This window comes from Rana temporaria, chromosome 2, assembly GCF_905171775.1.
Source record: "Rana temporaria chromosome 2, aRanTem1.1, whole genome shotgun sequence".
NCBI classification, from domain to species: domain Eukaryota; kingdom Metazoa; phylum Chordata; class Amphibia; order Anura; family Ranidae; genus Rana; species Rana temporaria.
The window spans coordinates 513954244-513978718 of record NC_053490.1 but is presented as its reverse complement, the minus strand read 5'-3'; the positions used below and the strand labels follow the sequence as shown (position 1 = coordinate 513978718).

The window sequence follows — 24475 nt, the reverse complement described above, 5'->3', positions numbered from 1 at the left end:
TTTTTTTTGGGCTTTTTACATAGCACATCGTTTTGCCCGTCGAGTTCCTTGTGAAGCCGCCGAGGATCTCGGCGAGCCGAAATTTCCCATTGAACAACGAGGAAATAGAGAACATGTTCTCTATTTCCTCGCCGAGGTCCTCGTCGGCTTCCTTGGCCGAAAGTGTACACACGGCCGGGTTTCTCGGCAGAATTCAGCTCCGACCGAGTTTCTGGCTGAATTCTGCCGAGAAACTTGGTCGTGTGTACGGGGCCTGACAGCTAATTCAAAGCAAAAACGAACAATGAGGACATAAAACCAGGACTGCAGTAAGGTAAAGGAAGCTATTTAGCTAAAAAAAAAAAATTCCTTTAGTGACCCTTTAAGGTTACTGGCGTACATTAAAGACGCTACAGCTGTTTTAGCTAGCACTGAAAGTATGAAATGGAACGACACTTTCATTTGGATCACAATGGATGTTAAAGCATTATATTCCTGCATTCCCCACGAATTAGCTCTTGATGCCCTCAGGTTTCATCTCCATTGCTATAGTTCCATGTTATTAAAAAATCGTCATAAACTCACAATCGGAGATGAGTACATACAGGTGTAGAATGTCTATACGAGTCCTCAGATGAACTCACGCCCATAGAACTGCAGGTTGTCTTTGTCTCTGCTTGTGAGTTAATGCTGATTTCATAATAATTATAATTTGGGACGTACTTCACTTTGTGGATTCTCATCGCTCTACGTGTGAGAAGCATTGTGTGTGAGAGCGAGAGGCATCCTTCACTGGAGACCCAAGCAGAGCTTCCTAGAAGTTATTGTGTTATGCCAATAATACAACTGGTGATTGTATACTGATGGCATTCATCCATTTGGGATCTGGGTTTTGTCCCTCGAGTTCTGTCAGACTTGCATTTTTGAGGTTTGCATCTCTGGTAAGCAGCTTTTTTTTATTAATGGTGGCTGGTGCAGAAGAGAGGCTTTTATTCACAAAGATGTAATGGGGTTCTTTTACTAAAACAGGAGAGTGCAGAATCTGGTGCAGCTGTGTACGGTAACCAATCAGCTTCTAACATCAGATTGTTCAATCAAGCTTTGACATTATAACCTGGAAGCTGATTGGTTTCTACGCAGAGCTGCACCAGATTTTGCACTCTCCAGTTTTGATAAATCAACCCCAATACAGTATATTCACTTCTTGGTGGACTCTCACTTTTTTGGGGTTTTTTATTTAGAATTTGTAATATTTTATTGCTACATCAATAATGATCTTATATAATTGTAATTGCTTATGGAACAGCGCAGCACCCTTTTACAACCTAATTGTAATTGTTTATGGAACAGCGCAACACCTTTTTGGTTTTTCTAAATCAACCCCTGCCGTTGGTTCTCGGGGGGCATAAGGTAATTGGGAAAGGGTTGTAGTTATCGGGGGAGTAAAGATGACCACTCCACCAGTCATGTAGCACAATTGCAACAAAGAGGTTGATTTGCTAAAGGCAAATACACTGTGCAAAGTGCAGTTGCTCCAGAGCTTAATAAATGAGCGGAAGCTCTGCTGACTTCCAACATCCAATTACATGCAAGCAAAAACAAATTTTTTATTTTTTATTCTCCTTGCACGTGATTGGGTTTTCTTTACAAAGTGAAGATTTACCAAATTTACTAAACTTTGGTGCAACTACACTTGCAGAGTGCAACTGCATCTTACAAAGTGCACAGTCTAGTTGCCTTTAAGGCTGCATTCACACCTGAACGCAGCGTATTGTAGCGCGATTTGCCGCGACAAATTGCAGCGTTTTGTCCCGCGATTTGCCGCAACAAAACGTGTCGTTTTTTAGCCTACAATACGCCGGAGGAGTGATTTTACATTGTCGGCTATGCCGAAAGCCGCCTGAAAAAAAGGGTCCGGAACTTGTTTTGAGCTTCAGGTGTTTCGGCGTTTGGCGTTCGGCGTGAAGATGTGAACCATCTCCATAGCCGACAATGTTAATCACCCCTCCAGTGTATTTCAGCGTCGGGCATAAATACACCTAGGTGTGAATGGAGCCTTATAAATGAACCGCTTACACTGTTTTGTTGGAATGATATATATTTTATGTAAATGTAAATATCGGCCACCAGTGTTAATTTCATTGACTAAAACATTTTAGTCGAATAAAATGAAAACAAAAACAATTGAGATAATTAAAATATGACTAAAACTAAAATGAAGTGCCTGTTGCACTGGATATCCGTTTGTCTGTAATTTTTTTTTCTCTATGCTCAATAAACATCGTTTTGATAAAGAAAAAAAACTAAAATTACATTTTAGTCAAAAAACTAAAATGGGATTAGAACTAAAATTACATTTTAGTCAAAAGACTAATGCCGCGTACACATGATAATTTTTCAGCATAAAAAAAAAATATAGTTTTTCAGCATGTCCAAAAAACAAAGTTTTCCCAACTTCATCATTAAAACGACGTTGCCCACACACCATCGTTTTTAAAAAATGATCTAGCAAAGCGCGGTGACGTACAACACGTACGACGGCACTCTAAAGGGGAAGTTATATTCGCCTTTGGGCTGCTTTAGCTGATTCCGTGTTAGTAAAAGACGATTCGCGCTTTTCAGTCTGTTACAGCGTGATTAATGTGCTTACTCCATTATGAACGGTAGTTTTACCAGAACGAGCACTCCCGTCTCATAACTTGCTTCTGAGCATGCGCGGGTTTTTTATGTTGTTTTAGCCCACACGCGATAATTTTTTACAACCCGGAAAACGACATTGTTTAAAACAACGTTAAAAAATGCAGCATGTTCGAAAAAATGTTTGTTGTTTTTCAGAACCTGGAAAATGATGTGTAGCCCACACACGATCATTTTAAATGAGGTTTTTGAAAAACAACGTTTTTTTCATGCCGAAAAATGATCGTGTGTACGCGGCATAAGACTAAGGCCCTGTACACACGATCAGTCCAAACTGATGAAAACGGACTGAAGTCCAGTTTCATCAGTCCAAACCTACCATGTGTATGGCCCATCAGACTTTTGTCCTTCAGACCAAAGTTTTAAAACTTGCTTTAAAATCGGACTGATGGACTGATGACCGATCGGTCAAAACCGATGGTTAGTACGCAAAAGCATCGGTTTAAAACCCGCGCATACTCAGAATCAAGTCGACGCATGCTTGGAAGCATTGAACTTCGTTTTTTTCAGCACGTTGTTGTGCTTTACGTCACCGCGTTAGACTCGATCGGATTTTGAACTGATGGTGTGTAGGCACATCAGACCATCAGACTTCAGCCTTCAGTTCGTTTTCATCAGTTTGGACTGATCGTGTGTACAGGGAATTGGACTAAATGGAAATATGACTTTAAAATTAACCCTGGTCTGTAGTGCATGTTCATACCTCAATCCCATTAATAATAACATATTCAATTTTTAAATCCTGCCGTATATATTGAGTTTGGAAATTGTAGAGAAATGTTACCGAACGCATTACAATTTAATTACACTCATTCGATTTTAGATGACTAAAATTCTTTTTAGTCTACTAAAATGTACTGGACATTTAGTCGACTAAATACAACTAAAACTAAAACAATTGCAGAAGACTAAAATGCCATGTTAGTCCTAAGACTAAAGACTAAAACCACATTGAAATTTGCTGCCAAAATTAACACTGTCGGCCACAGCTTCAAAAATAACACACTATAGTCATTGATGTCCAAAAATATACAAATACCAACAACAATCCCTTTTTGGCTGAGCTGAGATGTTACCAACAATCACTTGATCCTGCTAAAACCACAAACGTATTTATGCCGGAAGCCAATACTGCCGCCAACCGCTTATTCTGGTTCGGGAGCTTACCAGGGCTTCAGATGTTCTAAAACCTGCAATAAATGTTGAAAACATAACTGACATATCTAAAAAAGACAACATTTTTCATTCCCTTGTTAGTGGGTCTAATAAGTGACTTTTTACTGCCATCTCAGTCAGCCAATGAACACCGCTTGCTGTGAAAAGGATACCAACTACAGGTGATAGATACACACAGTGCAACTACAAGGAAAAAACAAAAAAAATAAAAAAAAACAAGAGCATACAAACAAATAGGAAATCAGAAGACAAACAGAAAACTATTTTTTGTTTTAATAAATAAAAAAATAAAAAAATGATACATCAAACAGAACAAGTGTGAAGAGAAAAAGAGGATGGTGGGTGGGGACCTTTTACTTGCTGCTCCAGTGAGGAACTGATGTAATCTCTGTTGACTTTCAGAAGGATCACAGCTGTGACCCAACCCCTGCCTCTCAGAGGTCTCAAACTGGCAGCCCTCCAGCTGTTGTGAAACTACAAGTCCCATCATGCCTCTGCCTGTCATGCTTGTAACAGTCGGCCTTGCAATGCCTGATTGGACTTGTAGTTTTGCAACAGCTAGAGGGCCACCAGTTTGAGACTGCTCCCCCCACCATCATGTCACACTTTGCTTAACCACTTCCCACCCGCCGTATGTAGAAGGATGGTCGGGAAGTGGTTCTGTTATCCTGACTGGGAGTCATATGATGCCCTTACATGCCACATTTGGCATGTATTTTTTTTGAGGGGGCTTCGTTCGGAGTGGGACTTCCTGTCCCACGTCCTCCTTCCGCCTAAGGTCCGCCTAGGTGACTCCTTCTCTCCCCCTCTAGGCCATCTTCTGGGACACTTGACAGGTCCCAGAAGATCGCCTGTTCACTCTGAGAGCGCAGCTCAACTCGCGCATGTGCAGTGCGTTCCCGGCCGTGAAGCCGAAAACTGTCATGGGCGTGTGCCCAGAGTGTCAATGGAGGAGGGGGAGAGGAGTGATGCTCCGGGCGGCCGCATCGCTGGACCGTGAAACAGGTAAGTGTCTGTTTATTAAAAGTCAGCAGCTACACTTTTGTAGCTGCCGACTTTGAATAAAGATAAAAAGCCTGGAACTCCACTTTAAGGTGGTAATTAAACTCACTTGGTTCCTTATCTGCGTTAAATCAGCCTCAGAACCTGTGTAATTCATATGTGTTTGGGTTTAGAAGGATGAGGTGGCAACCCTAGTATGGACATCCTGGAGTCCCTACAAGTGGGCTCAGGGTCTGATAAGCCACGAGATCCTGCTCAACCCAGACTGGGTTTCCCTTAACCCAGAAGCGTTGCCATGGGGGTGCGGGCTGCACTGCGTGACACCCGCCAGTGGGGTGACACCGGGGTCGCTGCCCGCCGCTACACACTGTTTTATTATTATTTTGCAAGCCGTTCGGGGGAGCAAGGCTGCCTATGACACTCTCCCGTCAGGTTAAGCTGTCACTCAGCCCCTCTGGGATCTCGAATATCAGTCCTGCGGCCAGAGTTGATGGGCCGAGCTGGGGATGTGGCTGCCTCCTCCACTCCTCCCACAGACTCCTTCACTATAGCTGATCCCGCGGCTGAAGGAGATAGAGGTGAGGACTCAGCAGTCCCGCCCGGGTCTTCATATGCAGCCAGGAATGATTCTGTAAGTTACTGCACAGTTTAACAGCACAGTCTTGACCTGTCCTATGCACCCCAAGCTGCCCTATGCCACCCCAAGCTGCCCCAGGCCACCCCAAGCTGCCCCAGGCCACTCCAACCTGCCCCAGGCCACTCCAACCTGCCCTATGCCACTCCAACCTGCCCTATGCCACTCCAACCTGCCCTATGCCACCCCAACCTGCCCTATGCGACCCCAACCTGCCCTATGTGACCCCAACCTGCTCTATGCCACCCAAACCTGCTCTATGCCACCCTAACCTGCCCTATACCAGCCCAACCTGCCCTACACCACCCCAACCTGCCCTATACCACACAGCCTGCCCTATACCACCCTAATCTGCCACTATACCACCCTAACCTTGCTTATAACACCCTAACCTGCCCTATACTACCCTAGCCTGCCCTATACGACCCTAACCTACCCTCTACCAGCCCAGCTTGTCCTATACCACCCTATACTCTGATTTACATTGGCCATTTGGGGGTGCACCCCATGACCATGCGCTGCCTGCAGGGTGCTGGGCAGGATGGGGGGGTGACACTATGTTTTGCCGCACCAGGTGACACCAACCCTAGTGAGACCACTGCCTTAACCAGTTGCCGACCACACATTGTAGCTTTACTGCTACAGTGCGGACCAGCTGCACAGAATAATGTATATTCATACGTGATTCTGCTCTTTCCGGTAGGGAGCACACACGATGCAGGCTGTGCTATGATTAGTCACAGCACAAGCTGATGAGCGGGTGCCGGCCAATGAATGGCTTCCGGCACCCGCTGATCAGCGAGGAGAAAGACAGGACAGAGCCCTGTCAAAGTAAACATTACAGAGCTCTGTCCTGTCAGTGGGGATATAGAGCTTTTTGTTTCCCTGCAAAGCAGGGGGGGGGGGGACATGCCCCTTAGTGAAAGTAACTCAAAGAGACAACAGGAAGTGGGAGGAAATCTACCCCATGGAAGGGAAATTCTCTTCTGTAAGAAGTGTCTCCTGTCCACTGATGCTTTATCACCAATCCTTGTTTCAAAAAATCATTTGTCATTGGGACAGAAAGTGAATTGAAATCTTTTGAACAGATTCACACAGACAGCAAAACAAATGTTACAGGGGTGATAACCCTTCTCTGTGTTTTCAGAAAAGCTTAAAAATTTATTTTATGGCTGGAGCTACACTTTAAAAAAAGTACCAGTTCAAAATTACAAACAGATTCTACTTAAGAACAAACCTACAGTCCCTGTCTTGTTTGCACCGTCTGTATACTGCTGTTCAAAGTATATAGGGCCAAAGGGGCTTGTAATTACCTGGGAAATTTCGGCCATCAAGAACGTGGTGACGTACAAGACGTACGACGAGCCAAGATCAATAAAGCTCAATAGGCAGTTTGGTTCTTCTGCTTGATGAGCATGCATGTTTTTTTGCGCGTCGGAATTGCATACGGACAAGGAGATTTTCTGATAGGAACTTTTTCCGTCGGAAAAATAGAGAACCTGTTCTCAATCTTTTGTTGGCGGAAATTCCGACAGCAAAAGTCCGATGGAGCATACACACGTTCGGAATTTCCGACCAAAAGCTCACATCGGACTTTTGTTGGCGGAATTTTCGAACAGTCAACCATAACAGCACTTTTCCAAGAGCTAGCTCCATCTATCCCAATTGAACGTCTAGAAATGGACAGAATCCATGGGGCCCTAACCTCACGTAAAGAAGAGGGCCCGTCTAGAGATATTATACTGAAGATGCACTATTTTTGCACTAAAGAACAATTAATGGAAGCAGCAAGAAATAAAGAATCCCTGATTTTTCAAGGACACAAATATCAAATTTTTCAAGATTTATCACAATTCACACTAATTAAACGCAAAGAGCTGAAACTGCACCTGCACGTTCTCAAATACCATTGTATATCATATCGATGGGGGTTCCCCTTCTTCCTGCGCTTCTAAGGGAACTTACTATACCTGCAAATCGACAAATGAACTTCTTGTCATCATTAGAGAACTCCGCCTGTCGGCACCCACAACTACAATAGATGGGCCTAAACATGGAAAGAATTCCTCATCTGCACAACAACCTCAAAAATCAGCAAATACTCGGATGGGTCAGGTCCCACTTACCCTGCACAAAAGAGGTAGTTTTACTTCTCCTCCACCTGAAGAAGACGATATTACAGACTGATGCTTTCTAATGAATGAATGAATGAATGAATGAAAAACTTATATAGCGCGGCACATGCGAACTAAATCGCCTCTGGGCGCTCGTTATTCCTGTCTCCTTTGATATCAAAAGAGATGGGTCTTGATATTTCTCCAGAACGTTAGGTGATTTTCCTCCAACCGAATGCTGGTTGGTAAAGCGTTCCATAGTCTGGGACCCTAGACCGTGAATCTTCTTTCTTCTTTCTCCTTTGGACTTGTAATTGTCTTTTGGGATTTGGAGCAGATTTTGGTTGGTGGATCGCAGAATGCGATTGGAGTTGTGAGCTTTTATTTTTTCGCATAGATAATGGGGAGCATTCCCATGGATACATCTATGCGTTAGAGTGCTTTAAAAACAATTCTGTCTTTAATTGGCAACCAATGAAGGGATCTCAGTGAAGGTGAGGGTTTTTTCCCAGTCACTAGTCTGGCGGCCGTGTTTTGAACGACTTGCAGACAGGCGATTTGGTACTTTGGCAGACCGAGGTAAAGGGCGTTTGCATAGTCCAATCTGGAGTTTACAATCGCTCCCACCACGGCCGCTATGTCTTCTTTTGGAATAAAAGGAGTGAGTTTGCGTAGTAGGCGCAGCAGATGGTGAGATCCGCTGACTACTGACCCAATTTGTGCGTCCATTGTCATGTAGGAGTCGAAGATGACCCCGAGACTTTTGACTTTGGCGCTAGGGGTCATGATTTTGCCCAGAATGGGCGGGGGTGTCCACGTTGTTGCAGGTTGATTCATATGCTTGGCGTGAAACAGGAGAAGTTCTGTTTTCGCTCCGTTGAGTTTAAGATAACTCTTTGTCATCCAGTTCTCTATCGAAGAGAGGCATGTCACTAGATTGAGATGGTGATCCTTTTTGTTGCAAATGCGGAAATACAGTTGCGTGTCGTCTGCATATGAGTGATAAAGCAGTTTTTGGCTGCTAATGATTTCAAAAAGAGGACGAAGATACTATACTTTCTAATACTTATGTTTCAATCTCTTTAAGATGTTTGCCATAATATTTGCATTGCATATAATAACATATCTGATATCCTGGAGATATTGAGTGGAGTTTATGCACTGAAAGCGGGGGTTCACCCTAAAAAAAAATTCTAACATTACATTGAGCTCACTTCCGACATTGACAGTATGCTGATCTTTTTTTGCCGTACATACCGTTGTATCGTTCTTCCCCCCGGCTTCCGGGTAGTGAATCCCGCAGGAGTGGGCGTTCCTATGCACAGGCTAAGTGATTGACGTATGACAAAAGCTTTCCCCTGGCGCATACGGCTGCGTCACGAGTTGCCGAAAGAAGCCGATCGTCGGTGCGCAGGCGCCGTATAGAGCCGACTCGCAGTCTGGCTTCTTTCGGCAACTCGTGACAAGGCCATATGCGCCGTGGGGAAGCTTTTGTCATACGTTAATCACTAAGCCTGTGCATAGGAACGCCCACTCCCGCGGGATTCACTACCCGGAAGCCGGGGGGGAAAATAACGATACAACGGTATGTACGGCAAAAAAAAAAAAAAAAAAAAAGATCAGCATACTGTCAATGTCGGAAGTGAGCTCAATGTAATGTTAGAATTTTTTTTTAGGGTGAACCCCCTCTTTAAATCACCATTTCTATGACAGATTTTTTACATTTACATATTTTTTATATTTTTTTATATTATTTTATTTATTTATATTTTTTAGATATATATATTTTGATATTTGGACTCTTACTAGATTAGCTTTAAGGTCTAGAAAAGTTATTCTATTTTTTCACAGGAACAAAGTTCATTACCATTGATGAGTTGATTTGATAGATGGCTTAAACTTTATATTGTTACAATATCAAATCTACTCAATTTTATAATTTTGTTTTTATTGTTTTACATAATTATATATTGTAACTACTAGTTGGATATATCTTCCTTTACCTCATAATATTCAAAGGTTTTATTAGACCTACTTTATAATTATGATTTGTTAGTCGAATAATTTTTTCTTACTGAATGTTTAGATGGCTGTTGTAGTCCCGGGGACAGCCACTGCACCTCCATCTTTTCCTTGAATGAACAACATAGATTTGTTCACTCTTTGGAACATTTTTTATCCACTGATTGGCGATTCATTGGATAACCTACTCCAAATAGGAGCACTTTTTTATTTTTCTTTTATATTTTTTTATCTACCTTTATCTACCTTTATAGGTAACTTCTCTCAAACACCTATAATAATATTGTTATAATAGTGTTGTTCAATCATAATTGTACTCTCTAGCATATTTTAATTTTACAGAATAATTGAACTATCTTTCAACTCCTCCCCTTCAGTGAGGAAAAACCTGACCTTAAAGCGGGGTTCCAACCACAATTAGCATTTTTTAAATGTATGTCCTTTCATCATGCGTTTTTATAATATAAATCCGGTCACTTACTATTTTACAATCCGCCGCCGCTCCGCATAGTTATTCAAAAAACATAGTTTATAAAACTATGTCTACACCGTTGTCATTTTGCTTGTAAGCATTGTGAAGCCTACAAGCACTTACTTCCTGGAAGTCTTGGATGGGGAGTGATAATGGTGTAGCGCACTGCATCCTGGGAAATGATGACACACATTTCCCAGGAGCATTAGCGTGCTGAGGAGCCGAGGGAGATGACGTCAGAATCCTAGGTGATTCCGAAGGCAGATTTCGTGGGACCGCATAGCAACAGGCATTTCCAGGTGAGTAAAACATTTTTTTTTAGGTCTAATGAGCACAATAAGGAAAAAAAAAATTGGGATGGAAACTCCACTTTAAAACAAATTTACTTTTCACTTAATAATAATAATAATAATAATGTCTTCCTTGAATATATTGACACTTAACATACAAGGTCTCATCTCTCCCCAGAAACGCACTAAAGCATTTCATTTTTTCCAAATTATCAGCACATGTAGTTTGCCTACAAGAGACACACTTTACCCCACAATCTGCACCAAAATATTTTATCCGCAAATATCCCCAAGTTTACACAGCCTCGGCTGATACTAAAAAGAGGGGAGTACTAATTACATTCCACCTCTCAACACCGTTTACCCCAAAAAACAGAACTCAAAGACCCTGAAGGTAGATCCCTGATCCTATCTGGATTACTAATGGATAGTGAGATTACGATCGTCTCTAATTATGTCCCTAACAAAAATCCTGTATCATTTCTTTCCCATCTTTTTTCAGTTATCAAAACACATAAAATAGGTACTCTCGTAATTGGTGGTGACTCAAACCAAGTATTATACCCATTCCTTGACAAATCCCAAACCCCACTTAAAGTGGAGTTCCACCCATAAATATAACATTATATTAGTAGTTTTAAAAAAATGTCATTAGTCCTTTAAGAAATTTTTTTTTTTTTTAGATGCCTTCAAAGTGTTGTTGCTAGGCAGAATAGTTAATCTTCCCTCTTCCTGCACCTAGGTGCTTAAGCTTCCTAACCTACACCGCACAGACTCCTGGGAATGTAGTGGGTGTAACTTTCCAGGAGTCTGTGCACTCCCCAGTCTCGAAGAATCATGTGACTTGGACAGTACAGGTGCTGAAACCTGATCTGAAACTGATTACACTGCTTGTGCAGCACTGAGCATGTGCGAGATCTGCAAGGCTGAAATCCATCTTAAGTGTGGGCATCATGAAGCCAGACTGTATGAGCCTGGCTTCATGATGCCCACACTTAAGATGGCCCCAGTCAATTTCTATTTTATAAAGTGTCTAAATGCTGTAACAACCTAACAAAACGGACCTTAGTTTACAGACTAACTTTACTAGAATACATTAAGCTTGTGTATTACAGGGGTATTTATATTTAAAAAGTGAAATTGTGTCCGGAACTCCGCTTTAATGCATCATTCTTCCTTGGTCCCAAAGCCCAATCACCGAACTTGGCACATCAAAGATAGCTTGCTGCCAAATTCTTCATATCAATTGAATCAGAATCAGCTTTGTAGATCTAAACATACGTTTATTATTTCAAAACTTAATAAACAAATTTGACAGAGAAAGCTAACAAACCAGACACCTTTTTGGCCTTGGCATTGAGAAAGACCAATTATACCCCAAAACCTATCCGTTTAAAAATAACTAAAGATGTCTATACTAGTAATCCATAAAAAATTCTTAATGTATTCCATAAAAAAACGTTCTGAATTATACAAGGATACTAATACATTCGATCAATCTCATCTGACTACACTTTTATCCACAATTCATCGTCCTTCACTCTCCCCATCTCAACAGGAAACTCTAGAAAATCCTATCAGAACTGCAAGCCGCTATAAAATTGCTCATGCTACGAAAATGACCAGGTATCGATGGCCTCTCAGTCACTTACTATAAACGTTTCATGCCCCTACTATTTCTTCTCATGATTGAAGTATTTAACGCCCTCCTTGAAGGCCTCTATTTCCAAACTGAATCACTCACTGCCTCTATTTATATGATCCCCAAACCTAAAACAGATGATACATTTTGGTCTAATTATAGACCGATATCAATCCTTAATGAAGATATCAAGATATTAGGCAAAATTCTCGCTTCCAAACTTAACCCCATTATAGGCTCTCTAATTCACAAAGATCAAACTGGATTTATTCCTTTAAGGCAGGCTGGTGACAACATACGCCGAGCTACACTTTTAGCTCATGTGGCTCGTACTCGCCAAATTCCAACATGTTTCCTTTCATTAGACATACAAAAGGCATTGGATTCATTGTCATGGCCTTACCTACACTATATCCTTAGTAGACATGTGCAAACTTAAATATTTTGTTTGGGAATTTCGTTTTCGTCTGAAAAATACATTTATTTAGTAACCCCCGAAATTCGTTTTTATTTATTTCGTTTTCCGTTAAAAAAATACATTCGTCTGAAAATCCAAATGAAGGTTGAATCTGTCATTGAAGGCTTATGGTGTCTGTCAAATGTTCTAAGAAGATTCGATGGAATCTTAAAAAAAAAAGAAAAAAAAAAGAAAAGAAGATTCGACAGAATCTTTAAAAAAGATTCGACGGAGCAACGAAACTGTACAATGCCGCAATCGTACATTTCCGGTAGAATGTTCCGCCTACAAGCTATAGAAGAATTCTAATGTTGTATGACTAATAATAATTATATTTATTAATTATTATTACTAGTCAACCAACATTAGAATTCTTCTATAGCCTATGGACAGAGCATTTCACCATAAATGTCCGCTTGCTGCGATCGTAAGTTTTTAGCTACTTTGTCGAATCTTAATGTCTCTCTATGTCGAATCTTAATGTCTCTCTATGTCGAATCTTTTCTCTCTATGTCGAATCTTTTCTCTCTATGTCGAATCTTTTCTCTCTATGTTGAATATTCTTCATGTCTCTATGATGTCGAATCTAACGAATATAACGAAAATACCTGAAATTCGGACGAAAATGCATTCGGACGAAAACGAATGCACATGTCTAATCCTTAGTAGATGGGGGTTCGGTCCTCATTTCATGAGATGGATCACTACTTTATATCAGCTTCCTAAGGCATATATAACCTATTCGGGATTTAAATCTGAACAATTTAACATTGAAAGAGGTACTAGACAAGGCTGTCCCCTTTCCCCTGTCCTCTTTGATTTAGCAATTGAACCCCTTGCACAACTCATTAGATCCAATCCAGACATAAAAGGATTAGAATTAGGTGGTTATCATCATAAGCTATGCATGTTTGCAGATGATGTCCTACTATTCCTTACCTCACCTATAACATCAGTACCATCTCTTCTAGATATCCTATTCAAATTTGAAAAAGTATTGGGGGTTAAGATAAATCCTCACAAATCCAAAGCCCTTAATGTATCCCTACCACTCAATATCCAAACCCAATTAGTTAATTCCTTACCATTTACATGGACAACGACATATATTACATATCTAGGAATTAACCTTACGACTAATCCTACAGAGCTTTATGCAACAAACTATCCACCAATGCGAATACAACTTAATAAACTTTTCACAAATTGGTCAACCTTACCTCTAGCACGGATGGGCAGAATTGCAGCAATAAAAATGCTATACCTTTTTAGAGTTCTTACCATCACAATACCATCACATTTCTTATGAATATTACAAAGGAAAACTTTACAATATATATGGGGTAAGACGAACCCCAGGTTACCTAAACCTACTTTATATTCTTAAACTCTACAAAATAAATAGTGTGAAAAAATAAGCAGCGCTAAAAATATTATAAAAATTGCCTTTTTATAATATTTTTCACAGACCTACAATGCGAATTTGGTGCTAGTTTTTAAAGAGATTCATGTGAGTGTAATGGTTGAAGTTTACAAAGTGTTAATTAAAACTGGTTTTACGGTATTACACTATTTGTGTACTCTTTATTATTTACACGCGATGAGATCCGGTATTTACACTGTTGGAATTTAGAGCATCTGGTAAACCTTTCTGTGAGGTTTTTCACGTTTTCTTGCCAAGCATGAGAGTGTTATGCCCTGTACACACGATCGGTTCGTCTGATGAAAACGGACCGATGGATTTGTCCAATGCGGTGACGTAAAACACTACGACGTGCTGAGAAAAATGAAGTTCAATGCTTCCGAACATGAGTCGACTCGATTCTGAGCATGCGTAGATTTTTGACCGATGGATTTCCCCCACAGACGATCGTTTTTTTCTATCGTTTTTTTAACCATAAGAACATTTTAAAACCGGTTCTATTTTTTTTCACCGATGGGAAAAAAAACGATGGGGCCCACACAAGATCGGTTCGTCCGATGAAAACGGTCCATCGGTCTGTTTTCATCAGACGAACCGATCGTGTGTACAGGGCATAAGGCATACTGAGTTGGTGAGTTTTTTATCACTGGCACTCGGGTGTGGTGGATGATTAGAAGATAACTACACACTATCAACGATTGAATTTAAATTGATGGACTTTATGCTTTATATATATTTTGTTTATATATTTTGCTCACAAGTGTCACAGGGTGATTTATATAATATATTAGCACTTTGTTCACATTATAGGTCTGTGAAAACAGGCAATTTTTATAATATTTTTAGCGCTGCTTATTTTTTCACACTATTTATTTTGTAGAGTTTAAAACTACCATTCACATTTATCTTATTTAAAGTGGTTGCTTCACTGGTAAATTACATTGTTCTATAAGCACAGTGGTGGGAACTCAAGAGGGGTGGATTGTGTTTGGTTACCATTGTTTTTTTCACTACTTTATATTCTCCTAGAATCTTGGGAGGTCTGGGAGTACCAGATTTTGCCAAATATTACTATGCAGCCCATTTGTCATTATTACCCAAATATCATGCTATGGGTGGCATTGGAATCAGTTTATTGTGACCCTTTCTTTACAGCAAATCTTTTATGGCTCTCTCCTACTCTAAGAAAGATGGTGAAAAACCCCATAACCAAACATAGCCTGTCTAGTTGGGACTGATTGAAAACGTGATTTGGCCTGCAATCTCGCCACAATCCTCTACTTTACTTTCTTCATAACCCATCATTCTATCCAGCCTTGTCCTCCCCAGCCTCCTTTTCAGCTTGGTCAAAGAGAGGTTTGACTTTTACACATCGTTTTTATACATCCACATCTATTACTTAATTTCCAACCCTACAAGAAAAATATGATATTCCTATTGTGGAAACCTTTAGGTATCTGCAAATTAAAGTCTATGGGACACCAACATGAAAAAACAAAAGTGCAAATTTTAAAGGCTTATATGCATGGTATTGTCATAAAAAGTGTTTGGGGACCTGGGTCCTGCCCCAGGGGACATGTATCAATGCAAAAAAAGTTTTAAAACTGATGTTTTTCCTGGGAGCAGTGATTTTAATAATGTTTAAAGTGAAACAAAACAATTGAAATATTAAATTTCGTACCTGGGGGATGTCTATAGTATGGAAAAAATTGTTTGAACAAGAGGGTCAAACCGAAAAGAAGGACTATAAGGAAATACACCTGACTAAATAATTATTCAGAGGTAGAAAATTTTTAATTAAATATTAATAATACATATAATGGAAGAACTTGATTGGATAAGGAACAATATTATTAAAAGATTGGCTGCAGTGCGGTTCACCAACTATAAGGTATATTGAGACCAGCAAGGCAGCCTCCACATACTAACAATATAGAAAAAATATATACAAAACATATAAACATAAAGGCCATCCGGATATCAGATAGTATGGAGGGATATATATTACAGGGAAATCCCTGAATGAAATTAACCAATAAACCAACTTATTGAAAAGTAGAGAAAATATATTATCCCTCCAGTCTCATCTGAAGCTCGAGCTGCTGAGAGAAATAAGAAACCATAAGTGGCAGAGATAGAAGGAAGAGGAATCAATGTAGCAATCTTGTAACAATCAAAGAGGGAGCAGGAAATCCTGTGTATATCCTCATATAGTTGATGTTGAATGTACTCCGCTACATATAGATTCAAACCAAGAGTATTGTATCTCTGCTAGTTGATATAAGGCAACTGTGGCTGATGGATATTCACATATCTTGGGAAAAATAAGGGACAGGAAGCTACCTGTATACGTCCTTACAGAGTGAAAGTGCAATAGTTGCAACAATGCCTGGAAAAGATTGGACTCCTGAGGCAGAAAGACCCACATATATTTCAGAGGGGTCCCTGAAAGTCCCGCATATGATTTCAATATTTTCCAAAAAATGTGTTCTCATAAGGTATAGAAGATAGAAGCATTAATTCACAGTGGGTACTTTACCAGTCCTGGAACATTCAGGTGTTTGCTTCTGCCGTTCGTGATTATAGTCCACAGATGGAAAGATCGCAGCGTCTGTGTGTCCAGCCAGGCTGGTTGAGAAGAATTCTCCAGCCGTTTGCAATCATGTAGGGGGATCTATTCAAATATAGATAACAACCAGACCAACTGATGTCCTCATACTCTGAAGATATTACTTCTTGTGTGTCATTCACCGTTGCAGTGATTAGCTTTATAGCTGGTTTTGCTGTTATCCCCAAAGACTCACATCCATAGGTTTAAAACAGGAATCAGATCATGTTCTATATCCTTCAATGGTTGCCTGAAGTTTTAGCTCTGCTCTCAGTTGTATTTGTCATACAGTCTCAGACAGCTTCTTAAGCCTCATCGTATGAGAATCACACAGACATGCAAGTCTGTAAGATAGCCGGATGGTCAAATGAAAAGATCCTCGCCGACTAGTTTCGCATGGTCAATGCATAGCTACCTTATAGTTGGTGAACCGCACTGCAGCCAATCTTTTAATAATATTGTTCCTTATCCAATCAAGTTCTTCCATTATATGTATTATTAATATTTAATTAAAATTTTTCTACCTCTGAATAATTATTTAGTCAGGTGTATTTCCTTATAGTCCTTCTTTTCGGTTTGACCCTCTTGTTCAAACAATTTTTTCCATATATGCAGTTATAGGACTGGAAACCTGACCTATTTACATATTTAACAACTACAAGCCTCATATCTTTATATTTACTAGATGTCTATAGTATGCCTGTAAAGTGGCACATTTTCCCCATATTTAGAACAGTCCCTGCAGCAAAATTGCATTTCTAAAGGAAAAAGAGAAATTTAAAGCTGATCGCGGCTGTAATGAATTGTCGGGCCCTGGCAATACAGATACAATTCACTGAAAAAAATGGCATGGGTTCCCCCCAGTCCATTACCAGGTTCTTTGGGTCTGGTATAAATATTAGGGGAAACCCCAAACCAAAATTACAAACAAAATTACGTGGGGGTCCCCCCAAATTCCATACCAGGCCCTTCAGGTCTGGTATGGATATTAAGGGGAACTCTGCGCCAATATTTTTTAAAATGGCATAGGGGCCCCCCTCAAAATCCATAGCAGACAATACAGGGAACCCTGCGGAAAAAAAAATGGTGTAGGGTTCCCCCAAAAAATCCATACCAGATCCTTATTCGAGCACGCAACCTTGCAAGCCACAGGAAAAGAGGGGGGGTGGGGGGCGAGAGATTGTCCCCCTCCTGAACTGTACCAGGGCACATACCCTCAACATGGGGGAGTGCTTCAGAGTCACCCCAAAGCATCTTGTCCCCATCTTGATGGGGACAAGGGCCTCATCCCCCACAACCCTTGCCCAGTGGTTGTGGGGGTCTGCAGGTGGGGGGCTTATAGGAATCTGGAAGCCCCCCCGTTAACAAGGGGACCCCCAGATCCTGGCCTCCCTATGTGAATAGGTAACGGGGTACATTGTACCCCTACCATTTAACCACTTCCATACCAGGCACTTACGCACCTTCCCGCCCAAGCCAATTTTCAGCTTTCAGCACTGTCGCACTTCGAATGGCAATTGCGCGGTCATGCTACACTGTACCCAAACAAAATTGGCGTCCTTTTTTCCCCACAAATAGAGATTTCTTTTGGTGGTATTTGATCACCTCTGCGATTTTTTTTATTGCGCAACAACTAAAAAAAACAGAAAATTTTGAAAAAAAATTATGTTTTTATTTTTTTCTGTTAATTTTTTTGTAAATACGTTTTTCTCTTTCAATTACGGACACTGATATGGTGGCACTGATGGGCACCGATGAGATGGCACTGATGGACATCGATGAGGTAGTACTGACGGGCACAGATGAGGTGGCACTGATTGGCGGCGCTGGTATGCAGCACTGATGGGCACTCATAGGCGGCACTGATGGGCACACATAGGCGGCACTGATGGGCACACATAGGCGGCACAGATGGGCACACATAGGCGGCACAGATGGGCAAACATAGGCGGCACTTATGGGTGGCACTGATGGATACTTATGGGTGGCACAGATGGGCACTGATAGGTGGGCACTGTGGGGTGGCACTGGACACTGGGGTGGCACTGATGGACACTGTGGGGCAGCACAGGTGGGTTACCCAGGTTGCCAGTCAGTGCCCATTTGTGGGCACTGATTGGCATCTTTTTTTTTAATGCTTTATTTTTTTTTTTTCACTTTTTTTTTTTTCAGGCTTTTTTTTTTTTTTTTTTTGGCCCACCCTGGTGGTCCAGGGTGGGCATCCCTGGTGGTCCAGTGTGGCGATCCGAGGGGGGGCTGCGCTGATAAACAATCAGCGCGAACCCCCCCTGTCAGGAGAGCCGCCGATCGGCTCTCCTATACTCGCGTCTGTATACATCGTGATCAGCCGTGATTGGACACGGCTGATCACGTGGTAAAGAGTCTCCGCCGGAGGCTCTTTACCGAGATCGGAGATGCAGGGTGTCACGCCGATCGGCCATCATAGAAGACACTGAGAAGGGGGGTGTTTGCTGCCGATCGGCCATCATAGAAGACACTGAGAAGGGGGGGTTCCCGATCAGCCATCATAGAAGAATAGAAGACACTGAGAAGGGGGGGGTGTTTGCCGCCGATCGGCCATCATAGAAGACACTGAGAAGGGGGGGTTCACGATCAGCCATCATAGAAGAATAGAAGACACTGAGAAGCGGGGGACTATCACCCAACATACACTGCCATCGCCGGACATAAAAAAAATACTAACAAATTAGGTGGGGGGGGGGGGGGTGAGGGCAGATTCGTCTGCTGCCCGCCGATCGCCGGACATAAAAAATACTGAGAGTCGGGGGGACGTCTCCTGCCGATCGGCGCACATAAAAAAAATACTGAGAAGCGACGTGAAGAAGCTCATTTAAAATACTGAGAAGGGGGGGTGTTGGCAGCTACTGCCGATCGAAGGACATAAAAAATGACTGAGAAAGGGGGGGGGGGCAGCGTGTTCCGCGGCTCATTTATAAAATATTGAGAACCGGGGGGGGGGGGGGGGTGATCCGCGCGTGCGGCTCATTTAGAAAATATTGAGAAGCGGGGGTGATCACCGGGTGCCGCGGTTGGATTGCAGCTCATTTAAAAAATATTGAAGAGCCGGGGAGGGGTTCGGGTTTTAAAAATATTGAGAGGGGGGGGTCGTCCGCGGGTGCCGCGAGTGAGGCTCAGGGTGGAGGGGGGGTGTTACTGTTATACTGCGTGACTAGGAGGGGGAGGTGACTCAACAATCCCAGGAGTCTGTGCGGTGTAGGCAGAGGAAAATAACAGCGGTGCAGGAAGAAGGCAGATTAGGACGTCTGCCTAGCAACAACCGTTTTAAGATATGTAAACATTTTTTTTTTTTTTTTACTCGGCTAATGAATTTTTTTTTAAAGTGCTGATGCAGAGTTTCATTTGAGGGTGGAACTACGCTTTAAGCATTATTAAAATCACTGCTCCCAAAAAAATGTCAGTTTAAAAAAAAATTGCATTGATACATGTCTCCTGGGGCAGGGCCCAGGTCCCAAAACACTTTTCATGACAACAATACCATGCATATAAGCCTTTCAAATTAGCACTTTTGATTTCTCCCATAGACTTTTAAAGGGTGTTCCGCGGTTTTCCAATTTTCAGCGAACACCGGAAATTGTTCGCTATTAGGCGAACAGGCAAACGCCCGATGTTCGCGTCAAACTTACTTTCGACGCGAACATCGGGCTCATTACTACTGTAGTTATGTCAAAAGAGTAAGCATGGAGTATGTGATATAATAAAAGGATGTTTACATTTGAACCAAACTGGCTCAATAAAATGGACTAGGAAAATCGGGGTCATTGAGCAGAGTGAAAAGTGTGTAATAATCTAAATAAACAAACGCTATAGGTAAAATAAAAATGTGAAAGGATGTATAGCACGCCATACTGGGAGTGTGTGCGGGAATGTAAGAAAAAATACCTTATTGCTATCAATCAATGAAGGATGTGAACTCACCTGGAGCTAGTGGAGCTTGCACATGTGAATGAGATGGAAGTAGCAGAGAAATCCCAGCCATGACTGACCCTTAATTTATAACTTCAGAAGGGCCCAGCAAGCTCCACCCCCAGCACCATGTGTGAGTGACAGGGCACGTGAATGTGAAGTACGCTTGTCGCCAAATGAAAAAAAAAAATTTTTGCTCCCAAGGGCCTATACGCAGCTTGAAAAGTAAATAAATACTTGCTGGTAAAAAATATATTGCTTTATTATATTATAAAAAAGGAGATTTGTCTTACAACATATTATAACAATGTCGTAATAATATCTTCGCCAAATTGGGGCGTGCATGCGTGAACGTCACTAGTCAGCAGGGCCGGACTTACCATTGGGCTTGACTGGGCTCACTGGGCCATAGTCACTCATGCTGACCAAACACACATCAATAAGCAGACGCCGCAAACTCAGACATCTCCCGGTGGGTGTGGTTGCTTGGGGCCGATTTGTAGGTGGCCCCACCCGATTGGGACGAGGAGGTAGGAAACCTTCCTTGTGCACATGGCAGCTCCAAAGCCAGAGGATGACCGATGGCACCAACAGGGAGCAGAACCAGGAACCTGAATCAGCCTATGGAAAAAGTTGCCCCTAAATGTTAAACAGAGGAGCTGAAAAGGCTGATAGATGTTGTGAGTGATATGGCTAATGGTGGCATCAGACCAAGGTTGGGCTAAATGGGTGTCTTCCACCCGGGTTCAATGAGAAAAGAGAGAAAATGGTCTGGTGTCACCTGAAAAACCTCTCCATCCCAATATATACAACAAAAACACAGAAAGTCACCCCGGGACTTTGAATGAGGTGAATATACAGTAGTTTGCCAGACACTTCACAAGTAAATGCAGTATCAAATTTTATTAAAAATTGTCATGCATACATGAACAACACAAAAAATTTCCAAGTCGATCAGCTGATACATACAATGTGGAACAGTATCAAAATACATGTAGCAGTATAAAATGTACATAACAATATACACAGGCATAGAACGTGACCCTATGCGTTTTGCAAGACCATGCTTGCTTCATCACGGAAGATGCATGACTGATGTATAACAGATGAAACTATTCCACCCTTTAATCCAACCCCAACTATTCCTCTTAACCTTTTTGATTGAGACCACACCAGTGTTGGAGTTATAAAAGGCCGTAGCAGCCTTATTTTATTAAACAAATATGTAAATAACAAAATTAACATAAACATCTGTTTAAAAAAACATAAATCTATCTAGTGTTGGTCTTAGCAGGAACTCTATACCCCTATGTGGGAGAAAACCATAATGCACTGCGGTACCTTCCCAGTGTATTAATAGGCCTCCAGCCGACAAGCTGGCTCAGAGACAACCACTGACCGCATTGCCCCCATTACCACTTCCCAGCTAACCTCCGTTAGCTGGAAACCATTATCGGGACCCATAGCAACGATAGTTCCCAAAACTCCTCCTTATGCAACATCTTCCCTCCCCTGCAAAGACCAACACCCGCCACTGCCACGACATCCAACGATCCATCGACCTATCAGAAAGAAAAACAGAAAACAAGACAACCAAAACATACCAACCCATAACCTAAAACATTAGGGAGGGTGGGTGGTAACTTTCCCCAATGCTGTGCTTGTCTCTTATTGGGAGGGGCCAGCTTTTATCTGCTACCCAACCCCTCCCACACAACTCTACCACAGCACCTCCTACCTACACTTCACTTCCCCTGTTAACCCTGTCATGACCGCCCTGCGCTGATGCCATTACATTCTATTGCTCCGGGCTTTTCTTGTGTGTTACATCTCTAAAAAATATGAGAGACCAAATAGGTGTAGCAAGGTCCCGGGCCCCCAGAGGCCTAATGGAGACCTCCAGAGTTAGGGACAGCTGACATCCTTCTGTGTAGAGTGTGTTACAATACATAAAATGTATTATATCCGCACTTTGGAAAAATATATATGTTGGCTGCTGTCTCCCTTATAAGTCCCTGTTCCCAGCAGGGTGACCACGTGTCCCGGATTGCCCAGGATTGTCCCTTAATTAATACTTGTGTCCCGGGCACCCTCATTACGGGACAATACAGAGTCCCGGAATTGGCCTGGGCCGATCTATTGCCCCCTAAAATAGCCTTTGCATGCATCAACTCTGTCTCAGCCTGTGGTGGACCCCTAGCTGACAGAGAGTGAGACCCTTTTTACTTTATTCACCACCGCTGGCTCAGTGCCCAAACTGGTTGCTACCTGCCGCCCGCTTGGCGTGTAGCAACCAGTGACGTCAGAGCAGGAGAGAGGCAGAGACCTATCACAGCGGATGAGATTTAACTTCCTCCTCCGCGCCTTCTGTTTAGCTCCACCCACCTCTTCCTGTATGTTCTGGAGTCCAGTCAGGCAGCGGCATGCAGAAGAAACATCAGACTCAGAGACAGACTGCAGTGTACAGATGAAACGGAGAGATGGTAGAAACTAAGGCAAGTAACATGCAAAGCACTGACCAGCATTAAAGATCCATCGGTGTTAAAATTCTGTCAGCTTTCCCCCAGACACAATGTGTGTCTGCACAGTACACTCAGGCCTTGTACACACGAGGGGACATGTCCGATGAAAACGGTCCGCGGACCGTTTTCATCGGACATGTCCGCTCGGAGATTTTGGTCTGATGGTTGTACACACCATCAAACCAAAATCCCCGCGGACAGAGAACGTGGTGACGTATACGACACCGACGTTCTCTGACGCGGAAGTTCAATGCTTCCGCGCATGCGTCTAATCACTTCGACGTCATGCGCGGGTTCTCGGGCCAGCGGACATGTCCGATCGGTCATACTGACCATCGGACATGTCCGGCGGAAATGGTTCCAGCGGACATGTTTCTTAGCATGCTAAGAAACATTAGTCCGCTGGAAAACTGTCCTATCCGCCGGAAAATTGTCCGGTCGGCCCTACACACGACCGAACATGTCCGCGGACCAGTTTCAGCAGACATGTTCGGTCGTGTGTACGAGGCCTCAGAGGCTTGCTCCAGGAGTAAGCAGATAAGGGTAGGCAGGAGAGGACACTGACAGATTACACCCTGGATGGAAGGAGGAAACATCCTTAGATATCAGGGCAGGGTTCATGCTGGGACTTGTAATCCTTCACACTGGCGTAGCAAGGGGGGGGGTAGGGGGTGCTGTGGCCCCGGGCGCGACATTTAGGGGGGCGACTTTCCGTGCCTCCTCCTAATTTTAATTCCCCGTGTCAACGACACGGATGTCCGGACTCCGGACCGGCCAGCGGCCACCATGTTTGTTTAATGTCCTCCAGCGCCCTGTGATTGGGCATATGGGGGTCATGTGAGGAGTGGGGCTGGAAGTCCCGCCTCCGCACATGACCGCCATACGCCCAATCACAGAGCGCCGGGAAACTCTGAACATGGCGGCGGGAGACGGCAGGCGCTGAAAGTGTGAGCCGCCGTCTTCCCCTCCACTCTGGTGCTCTGCGGTACGGCGCTGTGTGGAGGGAGCGCATGGAGCGGGCTGCGGGTGGATGGCGCTGGCGGCCGGCGGGGAAGAGAGTCGGGACTCAGTCCGAAGCAATTCTGGGGTCCTGTCCGTCCTGAGGAGAGTCCTGGAGCAGTTTCTGAAGAAGAGCAGAGTCAGATAGAGGTAAGGAGGACTCTGAGGAGGATGGATTTTCACCAAGCTGGGGGGAGGGGGGTGCGAGTATTGCAGGACTTCTACTGTAGGAGTTAGGTGGGTTAGTGTCAGTGTCAGTGTCAGGTCAGTGTCAGGTTAGTGTCGTGTCAGGTTAGTGTCGTGTCAGGTCAGTGTCAGGTCAGTGTCAGGTCAGTGTCAGTGTCGTGTCAGTGTCAGTGTCAGGTCAGTGTCAGGTCAGTGTCGTGTCAGTGTCAGGTCAGTGTCAGGTCAGTGTCAGGTCAGTGTCGTGTCAGTGTCAGGTCAGTGTCGTGTCAGTGTCGTGTCAGTGTCAGTGTCAGGTCAGTGTCGTGTC

At 42.9% G+C, this 24475-nt stretch overlaps 1 protein-coding gene across 1 annotated transcript in view; it reads left to right on the top strand.

Annotated features, from left to right (window-relative positions):
• Positions 1 to 680: 680 nt before the first annotated feature.
• Positions 681 to 24475, top strand: part of LOC120927962 (beta-1,3-galactosyltransferase 5-like) — a 156245-nt gene continuing 132450 nt past the window's right edge. The window contains exon 1 of the mRNA XM_040338989.1: positions 681 to 920. Coding sequence (XP_040194923.1) covers positions 843 to 920 — 78 coding nt within the window. The 5' untranslated portion in view covers positions 681 to 842. The remainder of the gene's footprint in view (positions 921 to 24475) is intronic.